Raw genomic sequence first — 23,792 nt, 5'->3', positions numbered from 1 at the left:
CTCCCCCTACTCCCTCCCTGCATGGAAATGTCCCAAACTGTCTTATGACAGTGTGACAAGAGTGAAGGAGGTGAAGCTATTAGAAGTAATTCAACCAGGCTTAAAAAGTGAAAGTCTTGTGTGCATTCAGAAAATGTAAAGGAATATAAATTCCTGCAAGCTAAATGAAAAATCATACGGCAAACATTTTGAAGAATAATGTGTGAATGACATTAAAATATTAAAATACAGTAGACAGGAATTATTTCAGAGCTCATTGGATCTAATCAAAATGAGGAAATCAGAAAAATAAGTGGCAACACAAAGCCAAATGAACCTATGTGTTAATAGTCTCTGTGGTGGAGTATAGAGAGCTTCTCACTTCAAAGACTTTTCTAGTAATCAGACAGCCTCAAAAACCTTTGTTGTTATTGAGCTGGTGGTAGAATAGATTTCAGAATAAACCAATAAAATGAATATTATCATATCACCAAAATAAAATAATTTTCACCTAAATTCTAAATAAATCAAGAAACCGCCAAACTAATTATCTTAACTGCCATGATTTCAAATGTAAAATTATACATTATAATTTATATATGTACATATATAAGTTATGAATTAGTTTGGCCTTAATCCCAGAGGAGCAGGAGGTAGCAAGTATGACATGGGGTTTCAAAAGAGGTTCCATATATCTGGGAAATGCAACCAGGAAACCTGTCTTCTGTACTGGCCAAACTGGTTGAAAGTATAGGAGTAAATAAGTGAATACATGAGGAAAATATAGTATGGATTCAGTGTTCTTAGAGAGGTGTAAAATACACAGGTAAAGTGATCGTATTACTTCAGTAAAAAGGGTAAAAAGTGAGGTTATTTGGGGGCAGAAATAAAAATTCTGAAGGTAGGAAACATGGATGCAAACAAAGGATCAGTGTTTACGCTGGAGAGTGGAATTACATATGGATACATGTGGAGACCTGTGCTGTTCCAAAGAGTATGGAAAGGGGGCCGAAATCTGAAGACACTGAAGTTTGTCGATGTACTGACAAGTTAGAGGAACAACTCACAACACTGTGTTACTGGGTGATAAAATGACAGATGAAATCCAGTGTAATGGAAAGTAACACACATAAGGAAAACCTTAAATATGCATATTGCGCCGTGGTGAGAGGCTGCTATTTCTCAGAAAAGAGATTTTGGTGTGACTGTGGGCAGATCTCTTGGAACATCACAGCACTCAGCAGCAGGATGGATAGCAAGCAGAAAGTTAGGAATTACTTGGAAAGGAAAAGGGCAAAGCAGCAAGCGTCAGTTATTTCACTATGTACATGTAAGTCCTTGGTGAGTGCAAGTTTGGGAGTGACATAATGTGTGCCATTTTGGCCACCCCATCTCCAAAAGGATACCTTACAACTACATAAATAATAGACATAAATAACTACATAAATAATAAGACATAAATACTATATATAGGAAAAGCAATAGTTCAGGGGGGAAATAATAAAAACATCAACATGGATAAGCTTAACGTGAAGTAATTATTAACTATCTCTGGCCACTGTTGATGATTATCACCACTTACAGACCACAACACAGGAATTAAGGAGCACCAAATTCCTTAAAAGAAACAAAGTAAACTGTTTTTCACTTTACATGTCTTTGGATGACAAAAGTAGGTTGATTTCAGTGAAACTAATGGAAATTAACTTACTTCAGGTAAACTAATGGAAGAAATACAGGAAGGAAGGATCGATGGAAGAGCCCATGTTCGTTGCAGTGAACATAGAGACTCTTTTCAGCTCCAAAAATCTCTATCCCAAAGATGACAGGAATCAAAGAGGGTATCCTGGGACAATTATTGTTTTTATTTACCCTTTTCTTAATCATATCAGCCAGTTAAGATCAGTAGCACTGGAAGTGAGCTAGGTGGACCTTTGGTCTCACAGCATGTAGCTGGTCTCATTTCTTTGCTTGGCGGTGGAAGGTTGGGATATTGACATAGCATTTCTCCAGAACAGGAATGTAAGAGGTAATATGTAACTTATTTAACTAAAGGCCATAAGCCATAAGAAGCAGCCAACAGACTAAAAAAAGCTCTGCTAAAGGAAGTTTACAGGCTTTCCTCCCCATGCTTGCCCATTGGGTTGTTGTGGAATTGCCACATGAAAATGTGGCAATAAATCATTGTTTTGTTGGCAACTGGGAAATCTATAATAAAAAACAACTGTGTCAGCTGGAAATCAAGTAGTTGTCACCCCAGGTTCTGTGCAGTTTTCCGTATTTCACTGTAGTGAAACAGGTTGGATTTTCAAGATCCCTGTCAGTAAGGATCTGCAGGTTTCTTCTGGGAACTCTGAATCCTTTCCCCATTCATTGCTACTACTGATCAAGGGGAACTGCATCTTCTGATCAAAAAGAAATGTATTTCCCACACCTTTTCCAGACACCAAGACCCACAGGCATGATCTTCTTCAGAGGCAAACATGCATTCCTATTTTGAGGAAGTCAGGGGTTAGAAATGGGAAACCAATCCCATATGCTCAGAGAGTCACAGCACACGTCTCCTCCCAGCGTGTTCCTCGGGCTGACGTGCAAAGAGCTCGGTGCTGTGTGACAGGAAGGTTTGTGCATATCAGAACAGCCTCATCCAAAACATCGACCTGCTTTTCTTCTTGTATTCTTTCCCATTATGGGAAAATAAATAAAATAAATAAAGCTGAGGAAAGATACATTTGGTGCAACCACTGGGCTACCCCTTGTAGTGGCAAAAGCATTGATACCCTGCACCATATGATTTTTAGTGCAGCCTCTGTTGTCTGTGCTAAAGAGAGAAATATTAAAGGAATAAAGACATACTATACCAGCACATGACATAAAAAAAATGCCAATAATCAGTAAAATACACATTCCCAACACTGAGAAGTGTGTGTTATCTAGTGCTTAGAGGTGGTATAACAAACTCCTAAGCTTTAGTCCATCCAGTCTGTAACTCAGTTAAAACTAATTGGAAGAAACATCAGTTGTTGTTTTTTTTGTTTGTTTGTTTGTTTCAAATGGCATATTTTATTCTACCTCTTCTTACATTTTAGAAAAAAATTCATTCACTTTATATAGTGCAACAGGATGTCTCAATTTCAAAAATTCAGTGGTATTTGCTAGGAAGACATTTTGTGGAGCAGTTCTAGATCTGCTGTATCTGTGCATGTAATGGTTGTGTTTTTCTATCTTGCCAACTCTTACTGTGTCTGAGATCTACTGAAGTTATTAGACCCTATCCAAAGCCATCAGCTAATGACTTTCTGCCATTTGAAACAGGAAAGAGGGACCATCATTATTCATACATAACCATTGTGCATATGCAGCCATTAATTTGTAGATACAGCATACATGCCTCTAAAATTAGAATAGCTGCTGCTAATTTTTTTTTTGTGTAATTTTCAAGCATTTTTATTACTTTAACAGAAATATATCCTTGCTTTAGTGATGGATAATTCTATTGAAATGTTCTTTCTAAAAGTTACTTTTATTAAATAATACTGGCTTTTCCATAAAAATAAATCAACCTGGAATTGCATGCAAGCCTCTGTTCACAAAGATAGCATGTTAGAGCTTTAGCAGACCCAGTGAAGAGTTAGGCCAGGGTGGCCACAAAATGTTGACAGGCAGTTACAGAAGTGTTCGTGTTTTGAAGTACAGATCTTTTTTTTTTTTTCTTTCTGAGGACCATACTGCCTATCCCTTCTAGCTGACAGCTTTAGATTCAAGAGGATTTCAGTCAATATAAGGTATCTTTCTTTTTACCATTCTGGCTTAGAACGTTGACAGACCTAGAAAATCATCTGATTTCAAAAACTTGTGAAGCCAGTATCTTTTGGGGACATAGCCCTGTAGATTCAATAACCTAGAGCCTTGCAGAGCTGTGCAGCCACCTGAGAAGGCACCAGTCAAACTGCAGCAGGACCAGAGGCAGCAATGGGAGGGCTGTGGCTCACCAGGCAGATCTCCAGACTGTTGGCCTCAATAATGTGCCGGGATGCTGTAAAAGCAGAGGCAGATTTGGCCAGCGTGAGGTTGTGGTCTTTGTGGTTTCTGGGATCCAGCCTAGTGTCATAGCACTGTACTGGTTCATGTAGGCTGACCAGCTCACTCCAACCTAGCAGCGGAATCTCTTGGGGAATCTCTTATTCTGGAGCTTTTGTACAACCTATGTCCTTAGTGTCACTGACAGATATGCCCCCAGTGGAAAAAAAAAAAAAAAAAGCCAAGAAACCCATCCTATTCCTGCCAAAATGCCACTGGCATCTTATTTAATTTGTTAATGGAAGCATTTCTGTAAAACCCATACATAAAGTGTTGCCTGACATCAAATTTAATATTACATAGCATATTTTGTTCTTGTTCTGTCCTTGTCATTTTACGAAAGCCTCAGTGTTTACGATTGTAATGCCACATTGCAGCTGTTCTCCTCTGATGGGATTTCTGCTTTAACCCAAATGATCGAGTGACTTCACAGATAGATATTTAATGATTCATAAACAGCATCATCCTATGTTTTAGTGCACTATAGTATGTAAGATGAACCCTCAGTATTCTAACCGCTAGATACCTCTGCCTCTGGGGCTTTCAGACAAAACACTGACAAAATCCTGGAACAGAATAAGCTGGGTTTCTTGCCTTATTTTCAGCAGAACTATTGTAAGGTGAATGTTAGATCCTACTTAGCTTGCTTTGCTGTTGAAAACTGTTTCCTTCTCCCCAGTATATGCTTTCCTTATGACCCTAATGATCTTCGTTTGTGCTGCTCCACAATTTTTCTCACTGTGTGAACTGCCAACAGGAGCAATTGATTGTGATTGAATGAAGTCCCCAGCCAGGCTTGCTATTGCCAGGCACTGCCAGGCCATTGCCAGGCATCTGGTCACTGAATGCAACCCCACGGAAGTGCTGGAAGGAAGTTGGTCTTTGTTTTCTAATACACCTCACCTTACAAAGTTCAGCTTTCCAGAGTTTTGCAAGTTATCATGACAAGGGTCAATAACTACCAGCCCCAGAGGTGGCAGTCACACCCAGCTTCTGGCAGAGCTTGCATGTTTTGCTCTCATTTTTGTTCCTGTTGGGCTGGAAACTGTCGGGAGATGAAAGAGATTATGAAGTTGAGATTAATAACAGGGGGCTGAGATGTGTTCCCTGGAAGGGTTAACTAAGCTGCTGGAAATACAGCAATTCTGAGACAAACCCAGAAGATTTTATTAAAGTTTATCAAGAAAAAAGAAAGTGTGGTAATCTTCTTCCAAAGTGCATGGATGTTAGTTTTAAGATAAGTTTTGTCTAGACTTCATGATGTGGTTTTCATTTATATATATACCTTCTAGCTTACATACACTACTGTCAGAAAAATTAAGTGGATTACTGAGTGTAAGAAAGCAGAGTAGAAGGTAAGCACTTTTTTATTGGTTTTCCGTTTTAAAAAATGCTTGTTTCATCTTCCCTGTCCAAAAGACCCAGTTTGCTAGAATTATTGGCCTTTGCCTTTTGATTCATCAAAACTAGAAAGACAGTGCCAGTCTTCCCTCACAAGTGCAATTAGTGCAAGTTGTGACTTCCCTGTTTTCTCCAAAGGGGTTGTGACACACAGATGGAGATGCTGAAAGCAAAGACTGTCATTGTCACATTGAACAGGGTATTTTTACAGGGCGAATCTGGCCATCTGAAAAACAGACCAGTATTTAGACTATCATTTATTAGAGATAGACGTAAGGAATTGCAGGAACAATATGCAACTTTTTAAAGCTAAAAATTAATTTAATTGAATTATCAATAAAAATTGTGATTGTAACCTAAAATACTGTCATACTGTCCACATCCTTGTCTTCAATTTAAGAAAGGCAGGGTGGTGATAGGCTTCCCAGTGTTGTAGATTAGTCCTCCAAAGTGCTACAGGATCAAAATAGTAAGTGGAGGAAGGGAGAAATTTGTGGCTGTTGAGGTTTTTAATTCCCCCATCACTACTCTGCATTTTGGGTAAAAAACAATGTTGGCAGCTCTCCCAGCACTATGATTAATACATTTTGCCCCTGTCTGCATTTTTCAATGATGTAACCCACCAGACCCCTACCTAGCCTCGGTCCAGTCTTCAATACATGTCTGTTTCTTCTTGTTGCAGCAGAGGCATCTCATCCTTTTTCACATCTCCCATGGCAACTTGGATTCTACATACAGACATAAGAAAGTGGGGAAAACAGTCAGATGGAGTGGGTATTCCCCTCGGCAGTCTAAAAATGATGTAAAATCTGTAGCGTCTTTTATCCTTATGGCAGCATTGCCTGAAACGGGGCCCAAAATCTAATGTTAAAGCTGGGGAGATTGGCATCAGGGAATTTTCCTTGAATGATAAATGTGGTAGATTCTTTGCAGAATTAATTCTGTATTACAATACAAACTCTTAGTACATTTTTTCCTCTCTTGTATTCTAGATTAAATTGAATTTAAGTGATTCAAATGAATTTTAAAAATTTGATAGATGAACAACACATTATTTTAATTGGAATAATTTGGGGTAGTTGTCCTAAATGAAATTTAAGGTGGTGAATTTAAGTGTAGCAGCGCTGTCCACTGCTGCATGTTATGTTTTATACATATTATGTTTTACTTTCTAAAATCAAGATCTTTTTATAGGCCAGTTGCTGCTCTTCCTTAGGTTAGCTGAAAAAGTTTGGTATAAAAACCAGTTATAAGTTGGAGTGAGAAAATAACAGGAAATATCAAAGTTTTCTTTGGAAAACTGGGACTAGTCTGGCATTTGTAGATGTGCTCGTACATCATATACATGCAAAAATTCCCTGTCTCATTTCAAGGCCTTTCAAGTGGAATGATAATCTGAAGTGCTGCATGTCAGCACCTTTCTCTGCATTGGGTTCTGGCACGTGCATGACCCATGCTCATTCACTCACCTCTGCACCATATGCAATTGCACAGGGAATAGCCATGTTCTCAGTAAGCAGAAATCAAGAGATCTTATACAACCCTGGGGCTGCAAAAGAACAGGCCTATGAAGAAGCACATCTAGCCATAAACATTTGGACTGCCAGTGCAGGTTGTGTTTACACAGGCCACTAAACTGGCTGGCTCTGCTACAGTTCTGTTGTCCCCTTTAAACAAAGTTCTCCAAATGCTTGGTCATGACTTGGATGCTCTCCACAGGTCTTAACAGCACTATGAGTACAAACAGTACAGGACCTAAAGAGGTCCTTATCTTTTAGAGCCAGGCTTATATTTGCACTTTAACACTCATGTCCCAGCCTCACTTCTGTGAAGAATCCTGGGCGATGAGATGCAGGATGGCAGGTCACAGTCCTTGAGCCGTTTGGGTTGCTGATAGAAGCATGCCTGGCTGGGGAAGGAGCCTTCAGATGATAATGTGAACCAGTAAGCTTGGTCACATATCCTTTAGGGCACTAAAATGATAGTAACTGTTAATAAATGGTTGCTACTGACGTAACATACCTCATTTCTATGCAGTCCTTTTTCCCCCTGCTCTATCAGAATATTAATGAAAATGTGAAAAAGAGGCCGAGAGCTCCACTGGGCAAAAGGACGTGCTACTGAAATTTATTCCAGTATCTTGATCAGGCTTACAGTTGCTTTACAAAGGTGCAAAATAGCATACAATTCACTTCATTGTGCTAGCATGTGGTGATCTTATGAGTCCCTACCAACTGCTGAAGTGGAAAAGGAGAAAGTATAATCTAAGAAGTAGGCCATTTTCTAGTAGTTTCATTTCCTTTTTTTTTTTTTTTTTTTTTTTTTTGGAGGATCCCATTCCATTTTCAGCAATGCAAATTAATCTTGCTTTGAAAACACGATTCCTGCTGTGCACCTTGAAGCATGACCACATTAAGCTCCTTCTTTTGGTCCTGTTGTAAATGCCCTCAGATATGCAGCTCTGTGCTCTCCATCTGGATCTGCCTGAAGATGCATGCAGTCAGCTAGGATAAAAATGAGATAAATGTATAAGAAAATTGTCTGCTTCTGAGTATATTTCTACTCTAACAAATATTGTTCTTCCATGGACTAACCTTCTGCACAGTGCATTTGGATCTTCGTACTTTCTGTAATTTTTTTTCTGTATGTGTATCCATATGTATGAGCACTACACGTACCCAGTTCCATACTTTTGGCAGGTATTGTCATAGTTGAGTTGTACATAGATTTTGAATTAGATAATATTTATTTTAAAGCATGTTTCTCTCACTGTTTGTAACTTAGAACAACTTTTCTGTCTCATGTTTCACTGAAGAGAAGCATGCTACATCCCTGCTTGTTTCATCTGTGTGCACTGGTGATTCTGGTCAGTTTGACATTTTGACTTAAAAAAAAAATCATTGTCAGGAAAAGTGTCTGAGTAAAAAATGTAAGGCCTCAGATCTCACAATCCAAGCAGCTTACTCTGTCTTATACATAAACATATGGAAATTGATTTTTCTAAACCAAGTTTCTACATTTTCATGAATCTACCCAATGCACATTTTTACATGCTTTGTTTCCCTTGAAAACTCTATTTTAGTTTTACCTCATGCTGTTTGCATTGAAGTGATTCGGTGTGGAGGGAAGGAACAGTTTAGAAATTTAATTCTGGTTCTGATAACACCTGCAAGTGCAATTACTTGGGATCTGTGCAGTTTTAAGATATGTAAGCTTTACTGTGTTATGGAAGTTATAAAATATCAGGTGATTTAAGTATGAACAGAAATTTCAAATTTGAAAAACTACCTTGAAGTTGTGATAACCTACCACCTTAAAATGAGATAGTTAAATGAGTAAGAAAGGTTCATTCAAATGAGCTTCTGGTAATTCCTGATAAGCTAGGCATCTACGCTGGAAGTGTTTGGGAGTTTCTGAGTGTAACCAGGTCACCCTACAATCATCCCTTGTGGAAAACAGAGTTTAAACATCCTCTGGGTTCAGTTGCAGCAGGGCAGAAATTTTATCTCTGTCAGTTTTAGTTATTAAGCAATGAAAGTCAAAATTAGTTGCTGGTAGGTAAGATACTTTGCAACTTAGCATGAAAGACTGTAGTTGCTCCATCAAAGCCTGCATTTGAATCTGAACTTCCTCAAAAATTTTTGCTACCCTGATATAGGGTGGGATTTAATTTTTTTAGTATTACGTCTAATTTCATATCTGTGTAGATGATGGACAGACATGTACCTTTGGGTTCACATTTCATATTGGAAAGTTAATTCAAACAACAGGAATTAGGAAGAGCAGTAGATAAAATGTGTAGTTCATTTAGTAGGTAGGAAATTACATCTTAATAAGCTGGGGCTTCTAGCTCTTGGAATCTAGGAATCTAGACTTGAACATTGTGTTGAAAAAGCCTTCCTCATCATGCATCCTACTCAAGTTGTTATGAGGAGTAGATCTCCAGACGATTTAGGACAGGAACATACAGAATCACAGAATGGCTGAGGTTGAAAGGGATCTCTGAAGGCGATCTGGTCCAACCCCCTTGTTCAAGCAGGCCGACCTAGAGCAGGTTGCACAGGACCATGTCCAGGCAGCTTCTGAAGATCTCTAAGGAGGGACTCCTTAGAGACTCCACAGTCTTTCTGGCAACCCGTGCCAGTGCTCCATCACACACTCAGTAAAGTGCTTCCTGACATTCAGACGGAAACTCTTGTGTTTCGGTTTGTGCCCATTGTCATCTGTCCTGACACTGGGCACCACTGAAAGGAGCTTGTCTCCATCCTCTTTGCATCCCCCCTTCAGGTATTTATATACATTGATAAGATCCCTGTAAGCTTTCTCTTCTCCAGACTGAACAATCCAAGTTGTCTTGGTCTTTCTTCACAGGAGAGTTACTCCAGTCCCTTCATCATCTCTCTCCTGTAGCTCCATGTCTCTCTTGTATTGAGGAGCCCAGAACCAGACACAGTACTTCAGTACGACCTCACCAGTGCTGACTGAGGAGAGGAGAGGGATCACCTCCCTGGACCTGCTGGCAACACTTTGCCAAATGCAGCCCAGGATACCACTGGCCTTCCTTGTGGCAAGGGCACAGAGCTCAGTCATGTTCAACTAGGTGTCCACCAGGACCCCCCAGGACCTTTTCTACGAAGCTGCTCTCCAGCTGGGCAATCCCATCTTGTACTGGCATGTGGGGTTGTTCCTCGTCAGGTGCAGGACTTTGCACTTCACCTTGAAGAGCTTTGTGAGGTTCTTGTCAGCCCATTTCTCCAGCCTGTCAGGTTTCCTCTGGATGGCAGCACAGCCCTCTGGTGTATCAGAGAATGAATCCAGAGTGCGTCCGGTCTGCTCAAGGAAAGAAAGGGAGACAGCCTGACATTTAAATGGAACACAAGACTGGCCAAATGTAGCACCAAAAGTGAGGTGATACATTTTAAGATAGTCAGGGGTAGTGGTGTGGGGGAGAGTAGAGTGGGACAACACAACAAAAAAAAAAAAGGAAATTATAAAAACACTGGAAAGTTCAAACTCTCAAAACCAGAGATAACTGGTAACTGTTTACTTGATTTTCTAGATTTTGACAGGTTGAAGTACCATTATGCTATAAGTCTGTACCAATGGATCAGTGAAACAGGTTTAATCAAATATATTTTTTCTTCTTGCAATGCTTGCAATTTTTCTAAACTTGACACTGAAAAGAACATATTTGCAGTGATTCTGAATTCCAGTGGTTGCTTTTTAAATTGATGACTTTTAACATTAATATACAAACAGCCATTACCTGCATCCCAAATTTTTGGTACAGTATCTTTTGGCAAAGCTGATGTATTGGCAGAGCTGGAGCTGGTCGTAGTGCTGGTGTTGCTGTCTGTGGTGAGGCTGAGATCTTTTATCAGTCTGAAAATCTGTACGAAAACTGACCTCTTTTGGCATGAAGGAAAGGGAAATTTCAGAAGAAGGAATTGAAATGTACTGATATTTGGCTGAGACGTGAATGCTGAGTGACTTCTGCTGTGCCACAGCCAAAGCCCAGCAAGCAGCATTATCTGACATCATGCTGGGACCAGCACCGCTGCACTCAGCACACAACAGCGTTCTAGCATCATTTTTAAAAGGATGCTTTGCAAGCAAGCACTGTAAAGATCCCTGTTAAAGCAAATGGAGAAAATGCAAATGTACAGTCAGTTTGGTATCCTGTCAAAAGCTGTACTGATGGCAGGTTATGGGTAGATGCAGTTCAAGGTACCAAAGGAAGATCTGGTTCAGCTAGCAGGTATATGTCTTTGGGGTGCTATAGTGCAACCTTTCACATGGTTTTGTCACATCAATTATCTGGTCCTTTCTGCACTTACATGGAACTTTCTGATTTTTGCTTTGTTTTGCTGTTAATGGAAATGGAGATTTTATGTAGTTTTCTGATTTCAACACCTGGCTTAATTGTATTATGACCAAATTTGGAAAAATGACCATTTGCCATCTAAGCGTGATATATACAGAGACCACACCACAGATCATGGTACTGGTTTTGAGGCAAGGACTGGGCAAAGATACAACCTACAAAGAGAAAGGGAGTGTAATTATCCTCCTTACTCCCTCCATTCCCTAAAAGTACAGAATGACCTCTTCATTCCTCTAGCTGTTACAAGAGGAGCAACAGCTTCACAGAGATGTGGTCATAGACCCATATTCTTAGAAATGAAAAGAAGCAATGACCACAATCGGGACACTTCTCTTATTGATGTGCACAGCTAAACATAACCATTGAAAAGTCAAGAAGTACAAGACAAAAAAAAGACATAACCACCTGCTGAACTTACATCCAAAAATTCCACTTCGGAACTAGTACAAAGTGTAGCCTGTTTCTATGGTTCATTACCATTCATAATTTTACCCAATGAAAATTGTGTTTGCCCAGTATTTTTTTATGTGTTTGCAAGCTTGCAATTTGTATTTGTTTGTAATTTCAAATATATGAAATGGCCCCATATCTTTTTTCTTGTCTCTAGCCATTCTGTTTTGGAACAGCCAACAAAAAAACAAAAACAGCAATGACAGCAAAACGAATAATTTTGGATGTAAGGTCTGTTTGCTTTGAAAAAGATTGGCATGTTGGTGCATCAAAATATTGCCAGATCAGCTGTGTTTCTCCTTTCCAAGAGAGATGATTCTGAATGAGGAGGGTTGCAAACCAGATGAAAGGGAAGAATTTTGTCCAGGCTACTTCTGCTGCAGGTTCAGTTAGTAACCTTGGTGTTCATTTGTGAGCTAAGCCAATGTAAATTGCACTTTTTTTTTTTTTTCCCTTGTACCTTGTTTAATCGGGTCTTGTGATCACTGCATACTTGAGATCTAAAAAGCCGTTGATAAATCCAGACAAACAAGACAGTGACTCTCAGTGTGTATGGTTCAGATTAGGTAAAGGTGAAGGGGTCACTAAGCAACAGAGTTAAGTATGCTTTAATGATTGAGAGCATTGCCACTATGGGTTGTTCCTAAATAATCTAATTGATTTACAAGAATTCAATGTAAACACAATCAATTTCTCAACATAGCATCTTGTCATTTGTAGCTTAGCATGGAATATATGGTATGGGGAAGATGATTTTTATTTAGTAAGCTCATGTTTGTGCAGCAACAAAGGAATAAGAAGGCTTATTCTGAAATATGGAGGCAGGGATGTGGTGGTGGGGCTCTCAGCTTCAAACTGAAGGTCGGGGCAAGCAGCAATCACTGTCTTTGGTTCTGCACTGGGTCCCAGGCTGGGGTATTTCAGATATCCTCCCTCCAGCCTCAAGGCTAAATTATCTTGAGTTGCTGTGAGGCATGCTTTCAGGTTTTGAATGTGCTGAATTACACCAGCCACAGGTACCTGATAGAAATAGACCTTCAGGCTGAAGGGGTGAGTAGACAGGCTGGTAAGTGCTTGGAGGACATATCTGCAGAGAGGTGACTGCCAGGCTCCTGTCGGGTGTAGCTGTCCTGCCTGCCTGTAGCTATGCAGGTGAGGACCTGCTGGGCTGCACAGTCCACAGCTTTCTCTATTTTCAGTCACAGAAATGACTGAAACAAAGCCTGATTTTAGAAATGTGACTGGCAAGCTGGGTTGCCTCTCTTCTTCAGCATGAGTAAATTTGTTAAAACAGGTTCAGTCAGAGGAAACTAATGGATTCCTTAGTCCCTGACACCCCTTCTTTACAGGTAAACGCTCTTCTGGTTTATATGCCTGTTCAGAGACCAAAGGGAATCTTTATGTGAGAGCCTCACAACAAAGTACTGGCAGCAGAGCAATAGAAATAAAGCTGCAGTCTCATGACGATATTCTAATAGCTTTCTTTTTATTTTAAGGTACTTTAAACTAATCCCCAAAGTCAGCCCAATCGCAGTCTCCGATGCAGCATTGTTTTCAGCCATTAGCAGGTGGTTTTTAAAGCCCTCTTTAGATGATATGCAGGGCCCACATAGTGAAGTCAATTGTTAGACAGGATATAATTTAGACTTCAGCTCTTCCTCTCAGTTTGAAATAAAATGATTACATTTCAGGAGAGCCTAAGGGAAGATTAAAAGTTTTATATCAAAAGTTGAATATTTTCTTTTGTTGTACACTCTTCTTTTAAAGGAAGTGGTATTCATTTAAAATAATGCATGTTCTGATGTATTTGAAAAGGCACTACTGTGAATTAAAAAGGAATTCATAAAGTATGCATGTATGGGAGAGGAAGATTGCAATCTTTGTTTGAGTGTTTAGTCAAAGGTTTTTACTCGACCCGTTCTGCTTTGTTCACAGAGTGAGATCGCTATCTGCAAAGATGCACTCTAAATAACAGATGGCCCACAGCGTTTAGAGGGCAGCAGTTAATGTGACAAAATCTTTTGGGGCTCCTCTCCACAGACAGGTTATAAAGTGGTATTATAGCTTCTCTTCCAGACTGGAAGAAAAGTCCTTGCCTGTCTTTAAACCTGTTAAAATGGTTCCAGGCAATAGTTCCACATAATTACGGTTCTGGTAACTCCTGTTATGACTCTCATTTCTTGTATCCCAAAGTTATCCAAGGGCAGAGGGCACTTGTAGAATACCAAGCTGTAAAGCTGATGTGAGCGTTCAAAACAGATGGAACAGCACAGATACAAACAGAGTAGGAAGTAAAGAGTGAGACACGAACACCAGGATAAAGTTTTTGTCCAATGCGATCAGCTAGGTTTTACCATTTACATCAGTGGGAATTTTTTTACCAAAGGTGCCCGGGGAAAAGGGGCAAGTGGCACTGCTGCCACTTCCCTTATACAGAAAGGCACTTCTTATAAAGAAGGCACTACCTATTAAAAAATTCCTGCAAGCAAATGTATTTGCGGTGAAGTCTCATATAAGAGTTCCCCATCTCAGCCAAGTGAGCATAGATCTTCCCAAAGCCATCAGAAGAGCCTAAATATAACACTGCTATTTTTAAGTAGCGTTCTTTCATGCTTGTTAAAATCAACAGTGTGAAAACTGTTATCGTTACTAAGGAGTGTGGCCACTGAGCTGGCAAGTTGAAGTTTTCTTGTGATTTTATCACAGGAAAGAGGTGAATTTATTTCTGTTTATTCGTCTGTAATCTATACATATATTTCTTTTATCTGCTAACAGCAATGCATACTACTATCTTAAGGCAGCATTGACACAGTTTTATATTAATTTACCTCATGTCAGTGGTGCTTGTTTTCATTCGTGGACACCTGACCATAGGAACCAAGGTTAATACCACCCAATTAACCTCCATACTGCTAATTAAAAAGACAGACAATTATAAATATTGAGGTCAACTACATATCTAAGAAGGATGGGGGCTCATGGGAGAGAATGTTAAAGGTCTGTGTTCAGTTGACATCATCTCTTCCAAAGGTGATGAATTGTTAATGTGCTGTTGTTCCAGATTTCTAGAAGAACTGAAACGATGTGGAATTTAAGACGACAGTTAATGGCCACTGAGGAAGACAGTTCATCATATCCTCCTGTGAATGTGACCATTGGAAATAATACTTGCATCCTTTTTTATGCTGGTAATTTCAGCCTCAAAGCCTACAGTTCAGTTTTTATAGATTTGACAAATGCAACATTTGTAATCCAGAATGTGGACATTTCTTCCTCTGTGTGCTCCAACGTCAACACAACGTGAGTAGAACAAGAAATTTCACTTTTCACATATATGTGGTTCTGAAAGCTAATCAAATGAAACAATGAGAAGTTAATAAAGGATAAATCTTTCTTCTTCCAAAGCACCCAAAATTTGCATTTTGCATTTAATATTCTTGGATGAAGATTGAGTCAAGATCACAGAGAGTGTTCAGATGCACCCTCTATTTTTCTATATTTTTTTCCTTGTACATTACTTAGTTCCTTGTTTGTTTATATTTGGTCCAACCAGGTTTCTCTGTGCATGATCTTACAGTCACAGAGATCTCTGCTGTCATTAATGAGATGATCGTTTCATTGTAAAATTCCCTTGAAGTGGAATATTGCCAGTTGGTAGGCGGTACTTCAGTTGGAAATACATTAATGAAACATGATCTCTGTTTTCCTTTATTTTGAAGCACCTGTTCTTGGGTAAAAAAAAAAAAAAAAAGACTATAGAAATATTTTGTCATATTTTTCTGTGTACTTTTTGTGCTGTGAACCTTTGCTACATGACTTCTGTAATTGCCTATTGATTCAGAATATTCCCTCTGATTGAAATGTCACAATGATCTAATTAAAGCTGACTACTCTAACATTAAAAATCTTTTTCTTACTCTCAGACTGTCATTAAAATACACAAAGCCTGTGAATGGGATCAACAGCCTAGAGATAAGGTAACTTATGATTTACTCTTAAATAAATCTTTGCGATGTATAAAGCCCATTTGTAAACCAGGACAAAGAAAAAAGAGGAGGAGTTAAGTGAAAATGTTTTTAAAATCATTATTTTGTTTCTTTGTGGAGGAGTTATCATAGAGTAGAACAATTATAGTCTTTATATAGAGAGGAATAATAGTCTTTATATAGAGAATACATTAGCATGCTCAGGTAAAGTTCTGAAAAAGTAGTGCAGGCAAACAACCATACTGTAACATAGTGGCATATAAAGCATCTTGTTTTGCTCATAGGATCAGAACATAACCCGGTCTCAGGGAAACTGAACTGTAATTTGTAAATAATTCTAGTAGCTGAAGTCTAACAGCATTGCCAGGGTTGTGTTTAGTGTTGATGAGGATTACAAGTGTATTCTGTTGGAGTTTGCATGTGGCTAATGAGGGTTGCAAAAACTGATAATTTTTCTGCTCTGTGGACGGTGATAAGACCAGGATTCTTCTACCATAAGAACAGGGAAGAGAAAATATGGAAAAGGAAGACCTGGCATGAAAACTCAAAGGGAAAACTTGTTGCTGTTGCTCTCACTAATATACTTTAGAGATGAGGATAAAAAATCAACTGCTGTTCCTGCTGCTGAGGAAAGAACTGAGGTTTGTGGACCAGTAGTTGTATGGCAGTCCTCACAGCAGTAGCAGATGCTTTCTTAAGCTCTGGCAAAGATAACATGGCCTTTTCATTTCAGTACCTCAGTTAATTGCTTAGTTACAGGGGAAGGATTTGGACCAGGTAGCTTGCATTGAACTGAATTTGCATGTAACAAGGACCTGTCTTGACGAGAGCCAGTTATGTGTCTGGAGTTGTGTTTAGAGTGAACAGAGACACTTGTAGTTATGATCAGAGGCCGTGATAGGTGGCAAAACAATGAATATGCTTTGCTATTTAAAACCTTACCACTATCCTGCCCCTCCAAAAAGCATCTGGAGCTTCATGTGTGTAGAGACAAAAATGCCTAAAGCGAAAATTTTTTATATGTGAAAAGTGCTTAGCAATATAAACTGGGGTAGCAGAAGAAAGGGCTGTGGGGTTTTTGGCTTTCAGGGTAGCCATTGCTCAGGTATTTGCTGATCACTGGTCTACTTCCGGGAGGAAGTGATTGCTTTTGCATCACCTTTTTTCCTCTTTCCTTCACTTACTAAACTGTCTTCAACTCAAACCACAAGTTTCTTTGCTCTTCTCTTCCTATTCTCTCCCTTGCCCCATTGGGAGCAGGGAGTGAGCAAGTGGGTATGTGGGTGCTTGGCTGCTGGCCAACATCAACCCATGACACCTCAGAAGACTTTGTAAAGAAAACTTTCTGCTAAAGACACGCCTTGTCATTTGCGTTATTTGGTCTTATCTCTTGCTTTAAGAGACAATGAGGTCATTTTAGCTACTATTTGCTACCATAATGTGATATTGCATGGGGTATGTAATACATACTCAACAGAACCAGAGAAATCCATTGATCTTTCATGATAAAGGAGCATATTATTTACTTTGCTTATCCCACTGTGTCTGTTCTCAAGGACTTCTAAAACCCACAGATACATTACAACCTCTGGTTGCTCACCTTCTGGTTCACTTCAATTACATTTCTTGTTCAAGATGACTTTTTAGTAAGAGCACATTCTGCCTCTGTGAAAAGGACACAAGCAGGGCAAAGAGGTGGGAAGGAACGCAGGATAGAGCCATGACTGTGTTTTTTTCCCTGTAAAGGCCATCTACTTAGGTGTAGGGGAACATTCCCTGAAGAAATAAAGTGACGCCAGACAAGAGCACGTTCAAATAGCTCTATTTGTTCCTCAGTAAAATAAACTCTAACCTCAGCAGCATGAGCTAGATACACTACTTGCCCTTAAACACTACAAGTCTTCCACATTATGCTGAGCAGCTAGGCATATCCATCTCCTACAAGCAACTGCAATAGCTGCCTTGTTATGCAAACAGCTGCCTCTCCCTCTCCCTCCCTCCAGCAAGAGCAGTGGTCAACCTCTTGCACTTGCCAAAGAGGGGTGAGCTGCTGGGGAGCCATACGAGAGGGCTTCTGGCTGTGTGAGTTTTAGAAAAGTGCACTAATGCTGCAGCAGGGGTAGGAGCAGCGGGCTTTTGCTGGAAGAAAAAAAGCATCTCAGCTTTCTCAGCAGCCGATGACCTCCAGCTGTTCATGCATCTGTTTGTCATCTTCTCTGGGGAACGGTGCCAAAGTGGATAGAAGTGCACAGTGTTACCTGGACAGGACTTCCTTACTCTTTTCCCCACTTAAACTTCCAAGTACTTGTTGTTGTGTAGCATATATAGAATGGAATAGAATAGATCCAAGAACTGTGTTGTAAAGTCTTTTGCCTAACAGTTGTGCTTCTTTTTACAATCTTTGGGACAGCAGTAATTCCAGAAAACTTCCTTTTCAGAAACTTATCTCCTTGTAATGAATAGCTGCATGAAATGGTAACAGCTGATGGCATTTAGAGTTCGTATGGTTATCTGGCACAAAGGGAGTCTGGCACATGACCAAGAATAGTTTGTGCCACAATACTCACAAGTACGTAATGGCTATGTGTAAATTTGCTTCCTGTATTGCCTCTAATAGTCAATATGAGCCCATCATTTCCTGTAAAAGGCAAGAACTTTCAGTTCTACAAATAAAGTCTTCATTACCTCTCCTCCCCTTGTCATGCATTTGCTATGTCAAGTTCATTCTATCTATTCACCTAAGAAAATATTTATTAACTTAAATTAAAAAAAGTATTGATTTTTGTTACTTGAATGTATTTTTTGTAATGTAACACATTAACAGTTTTATCAATTATCAGTTAAGTGTGTCCTTGTTGGAGACAATTACTATCAGTTGTTTGGAAAAATTCTAAGGACAAAAGCCTGGATAGGTACACTAACCTTGTGCAACTAGTTCCCTAATTAAAATCTTAATTCTCATAAATTAAAAAAAAAAAAAAAAAGTTTAAGCTTTAGTTTTTGTGCAATGCGAAGAGACAGTGTTCTCGCAGATGCCACTTTAGATTGTACTTATATACATAGCCTTATAAAACTTGTTTGTTCATATGGTAAGTTTCCAAGGAATTTCCTCGTCTTCTTATCTTCTTAGCAAAGGTACAGAACACACCCAATATCTGTGATTGGTACAAACATTTAAGTAAGCTTCTGTGTATTTATAACTGTCCTTCTCTTTACATTGAAAAAGTGCAGCTAGTGCCTATAGCTGCAAATTCTGTTCAGTTTGTGCTATATATCAGGAAAAGATTCCCTTCTTCTAGCAATTAGTATCTATGAGTATATAGGTTTTAATTTTGTAACTTTATCATTTGAACAATAGAAAATCATTCCATAAATATGTGTGAACGTGTACTAAATGCAATTCAAAGGATATATATATGTATTTTTTTTTTCATTGATGTTTGCAGCTGAGTGTAGTGTGGAAAGAGCTGTTTAAGTTCAGGACATAAAGGAATGCCATAAGACAAAACATCCTTTTCTCACCTGAACGACACTTTGAGTTCTAGGATTTCTTCTGAGGATTTTGAAACTCTGCAGGATTATGGAGTTATATGAATCAAAAGCCACAGATTATTTTTTTTTTAAGGAAAAAAAAAAAAGTTCAATTAATGTAGTGATTTTGGTCTTTATTTCTAAGGAACGTTGTGTTTAGTTTACACTCTTACATTGTGTGGATGATATGCTACTGAAAGTAAGTGATTTAAACAAGCAATAGAGAATGTTTTCTTCTCCATCTATACATCATACGGAACATATAATATTCTGTATTGTTCCACATTTCTAGACTAATTATTTTTCAAACCTATCATAATTGAATCCAAATGTTACCCAATATGTTAAGACCCACAGATAGCAACACCCATTGTGGATAGACATATTAGAATATTTAATTTTGTAGCAAGGGTCACTTATTCCTAAAAAGATTCTTCTAAATGCTTTGTGGATATCAATAAGCAGAAAAAATCTTCAGCAAACAATAGATGAATGAGTACATAAACCAAATAGGGCTAAAGTATTAGGCAACATACAATAAAGATAAAAGTTTATCATTTCCTTAAGAGATAACATGATTACCTAAAAGCAACAGGATAAAAATAGTAAAGATGAAGACATAGTCCTGATGTGTATAAACAAAGATGTACTTCTGGATGTTCTCAATTATTTCTAACTCAAAACATTCGGGCGATGTTCATACTGCAGTGGTAGTAACTTACATACAAATTCCATAATAATAAATTACTGTTAACTGACTGTTGTAAAATAAGAAAATATTCATTTGTGGCTAACCTGCTACAAATTAGGAAACTAGAGCTAACAACCCCTCCTCCTCATCTAGTGAAAGAAAAATCTGTCCTCCAGTGTAAATTCAGACATTTGCAAAGGCAGATTGCTATTTAGGCATCTGAGACATGGAAGAATTGCAATGATAAATCAAAATGGTTATCAGGCCTGTACCTATCATAAAAGCAATCTAAAAAAAAAATAAAATCCCATAAATTGTTTATTGAGAGCCACTGCAGGCCTGTTGACAGTCTCTCAAGTTCAGCTCCACTGATTATAAACTGTTGGTAACTGATGAAATACTGCATTGGTAGAGGCCCTTGAAGAATGAAATTACATTTGCTTGCTCCTTGCCTGCCACAGCTTGTGAGATGAAACTCCAAGAAGGAACAGAAACATTCACAAAGGCTCTTCACTTATGAACAATCCTAATGACATGGGAGGCCAAGATACCAACTGTGATGTATGCAGCTACTGATTGTGGACCTTTATTTGCAACCAGTGCTTTATCAAATGAAGGTTATTTTTTTTTTCTGTCATTTGAACTCTTTTTTTTTTTCTCTGTTGTCTTTCTAGGTTTATAATGACCAACAAGTTCTATGAAGGCTCAGCTAGATATTGGTCCACTTTGGATTCAGTTGAGATTGAACAAGATGAAGGAAAAATTGCTACGTTTAATGTTTCTGTCATCTCTGCTCCTGCAGAGTATTCATTTCATTGTCAGCTGGTGGGAACAAGCACTCTCTATCCTGCAAGGCTGATTCCATCCAACAGTGAAGCAAGAAACTGGGATGTTTTCATTTCCAGTTTCCAAGTGAGTACACATTGCCATTTCAGAGATAATTCTAGGAACTATTACTTGCTATTGTAGGTGCTGAACGACACACATTCATAATGCCCTTACTTTCAATTCAGCCTGAGGAAAAAAAGTAAAAAGAAAAGCTGTTCCCCATAGGTGAGCTATTTAATAAAGGGGTAAAAGAGATGGCAGTTGCTGAACAATAAGAACATGGAAGCACAGCTGTGAAAAACAAAAAAATTCTGAAGTTGTCTGCAGAGAAGAAAAGCCAATAAAACCAAATGTGCTTAATCAGGCAAAGAATGACTAAATCTCCATGCCTGTTTAATGAATTGGGCTGCTATTGGAAACATGGGCCTCTTAAGTGGGTGGCTTTATGCTGCTTACTTTGTTTTTATTTGATTTCTTTGCTCTTTATTTACCTAGGAAAGTACAGCTTAGTGTGGTTACAGCTTTCAATGACATAGACTGTCTAAACTCCTACAGACAGAAACAAAGCCCAGTACAATTAGATTTAATGGAAGGTTTGCCATGAGCTTCAATCAGAAGCAATATTAGGTCCTGTATGGCCCAGAAGGAAAGCAGTTTGCTTCTTTTTCTTCTTTTTTTTTTTATTTTTTCTCCTTTTTTTAATGAGATATAGATTTTCTGTATATTTAGTGCAGTAGTGCAGTCTACATATGTGAGGTGTAGATGATTGCGTCTATTATTTTGGGCACAGATCTTCACTTAGGACAAGTACATCAACACTTATATTTTGAAACAATATTACATTAAGGGATATCTTTGATTAAAGAGCATGAAAATGATAGGAATAATTCCAAAGTGGACTTTTATTTGTTAGAGATGCACTAATCTCGTGATAACTGGATACAAATGCTAATATGGTCATAGTTATGATTTTGGTAGCACACAGTCTCAATGATCTGAATTAGTATTTGACACTTCAGCTTAAACATTGGCAATCCTGAAGGAACAGCATTGGTGGTGAGATTTAATTTCTTCCCACTACCCATAGCTACTTCCATTGCAGATTCAGATTCTAAAAGATGGAATGCAAAAATGAAGAATTGAAATAACAGCAAATTTAATATCTTTGGTCATTATTCAGTCACATAAAAATGCTAAACCTAAGTATCTCTGGCAGCTTTCCTTCCAAATCATTAGTTTTTATCTTCCCCTTTGCAGAAATCCACAGATCCTAAGTCCCACAGTTTTTGAGAAGCAATATAGCTTCTCAAATGTTGTTAATTACCAATGTTGTTAAGTTTCCTTCTGATTGTATTGTTTATGGAAAGGCTTGAAAATACCTGAGTCTGTGCAACTGGATTTTGCTTAGTCAAATCTTTGAAGCTAAGCTATGAAAATACATAGTCTAAGAAAATACAAAAGGTCCGCTTACAACAATCTACCTTTTCCTAGAATTTCTGTGTACCTTGATACTGTTGTCATCTCAAAGCTTAGGGAGAAGTCTTGTTCTATCTTTAGCAGCCATCCTTCCACTAGTATCTTGATTAAAAGTAGAAGTAGTAGGTTGCCCACCTTCCTTACTGATTTGGACCATTAGCTCCTTCCACTGTTCAGACAACAGAACTTTCCTTTGGGGTAAGGCCTTTTTCTCTAGTAAGTCCTAAGTAAAAAAAACAGTCTGCAAAGGCCTGTTCAGATCATTTTCATTGCATGTGACTCAGTAAAACCAGAAAGTCTCCATTTTGGGCCACTTTCTAAGTAAATTCCCTCTGAACTAGATCATACCTTTCCAACTGTCTTCCACTTACATGTAATAAAGTCTAAACGATCTCAGTATCGGTCTTTGACCAATAATGAGGTTAGGTAATTCCCAAGCTATGTTGTAAGTTGAAAAAAGCACATGGGATGTGCTTAGTGATTGCAGCCAGCACAAGATCTGTTGCTGACACTGAGAAACATGATTTTAATTTCAGTGTTATGCAATGAATCAGAAACCAAGATCCAGTGCCAATCTAGTTCGTACAATTGCACTTTACGACCTTGGGTCATCAAAGCAGTATCACTGTATTAGAAGGTCATGGCACCCACACAGTGAAGCCTTGCATAGCCTGTTCCAGGTCGGTGTTGAAATGAGCAGCCATTTGCTTTAGTTCTGGAGCTAGCTTGGTCACTACCATGTAAGAACCTCTGTAGGATGGTATCTAGACAAAGCCATTACACAATGTCACTGCTCATAGGTGTAAAGGGTACCAATGCATTATTTTTTTGTAACAAGAATGGTTGTTCTACCATGATCGTTTTGAGGATCTCAAGAGTTTCTGTGAAATTAAACAGGAGTCTGCCATCAAGCACAGTTTTTCTTTAATATGCATCATACTGATTTAGAAGCCACTTTGCTTTTAACAAAAAATAGCAAAACTTTAAAGTTAATAAGGATTAGGATAATTAGGATTCTTTGTGGCTGAAGTATTTCTACCTTAAAAAATTAGATGTGCATTGTACTTTTAAGAGCAATGAAAACAACAGATTTACTTGAAGGCTTTGTCAAAGGTCAAATAATGAAACAATTCAAACAAAATAATTTAAAAAATAAACAATAAATGTAGACGAGTACAGTCTTGACAAATGATGCTGGTTCAAACAGTGAAATGAAAACTTCTGCAGGACAGAGGCTTGTATCCTGCATTTTGCATTCACAAAAATTAGAGAAGTACATTAAAGTATTTTTAACTTTTTCGTAAGTAGTAGTCACATTTTTACCTCCCAGCTGGGATGTAACACCCCCACAGAAATGATTAAGCTTCAGAAAAACAATAAAAGAATCCTGCATATACTTCGTCTCCTTCCTAAAAGTAGGCATCGCATTTTAAGAATGTACAGTTAAAGCTTTCACCCTCAGAGGTTCAATAAGCATAATCCTTCT

General features: G+C 38.5%; 1 protein-coding gene across 1 annotated transcript in view; it reads left to right on the top strand.

Moving 5' to 3' along the window:
* ATP6AP1 (ATPase H+ transporting accessory protein 1) overlaps positions 1–23,792 on the top strand; it is a 58,488-nt gene that overhangs the window by 28,745 nt on the left and 5,951 nt on the right. The window contains exons 7-9 of the mRNA XM_082766430.1: positions 14,856–15,094; positions 15,718–15,771; positions 20,677–20,914. Coding sequence (XP_082622556.1) covers positions 14,856–15,094; positions 15,718–15,771; positions 20,677–20,914 — 531 coding nt within the window. The remainder of the gene's footprint in view (positions 1–14,855; positions 15,095–15,717; positions 15,772–20,676; positions 20,915–23,792) is intronic.

The sequence above is a fragment of the Aythya marila genome (genome assembly GCF_965140915.1).
Source record: "Aythya marila genome assembly, chromosome: 1".
Lineage (NCBI taxonomy): Eukaryota > Metazoa > Chordata > Aves > Anseriformes > Anatidae > Aythya > Aythya marila.
This window is presented reverse-complemented; position numbering and strand designations above follow the sequence as displayed.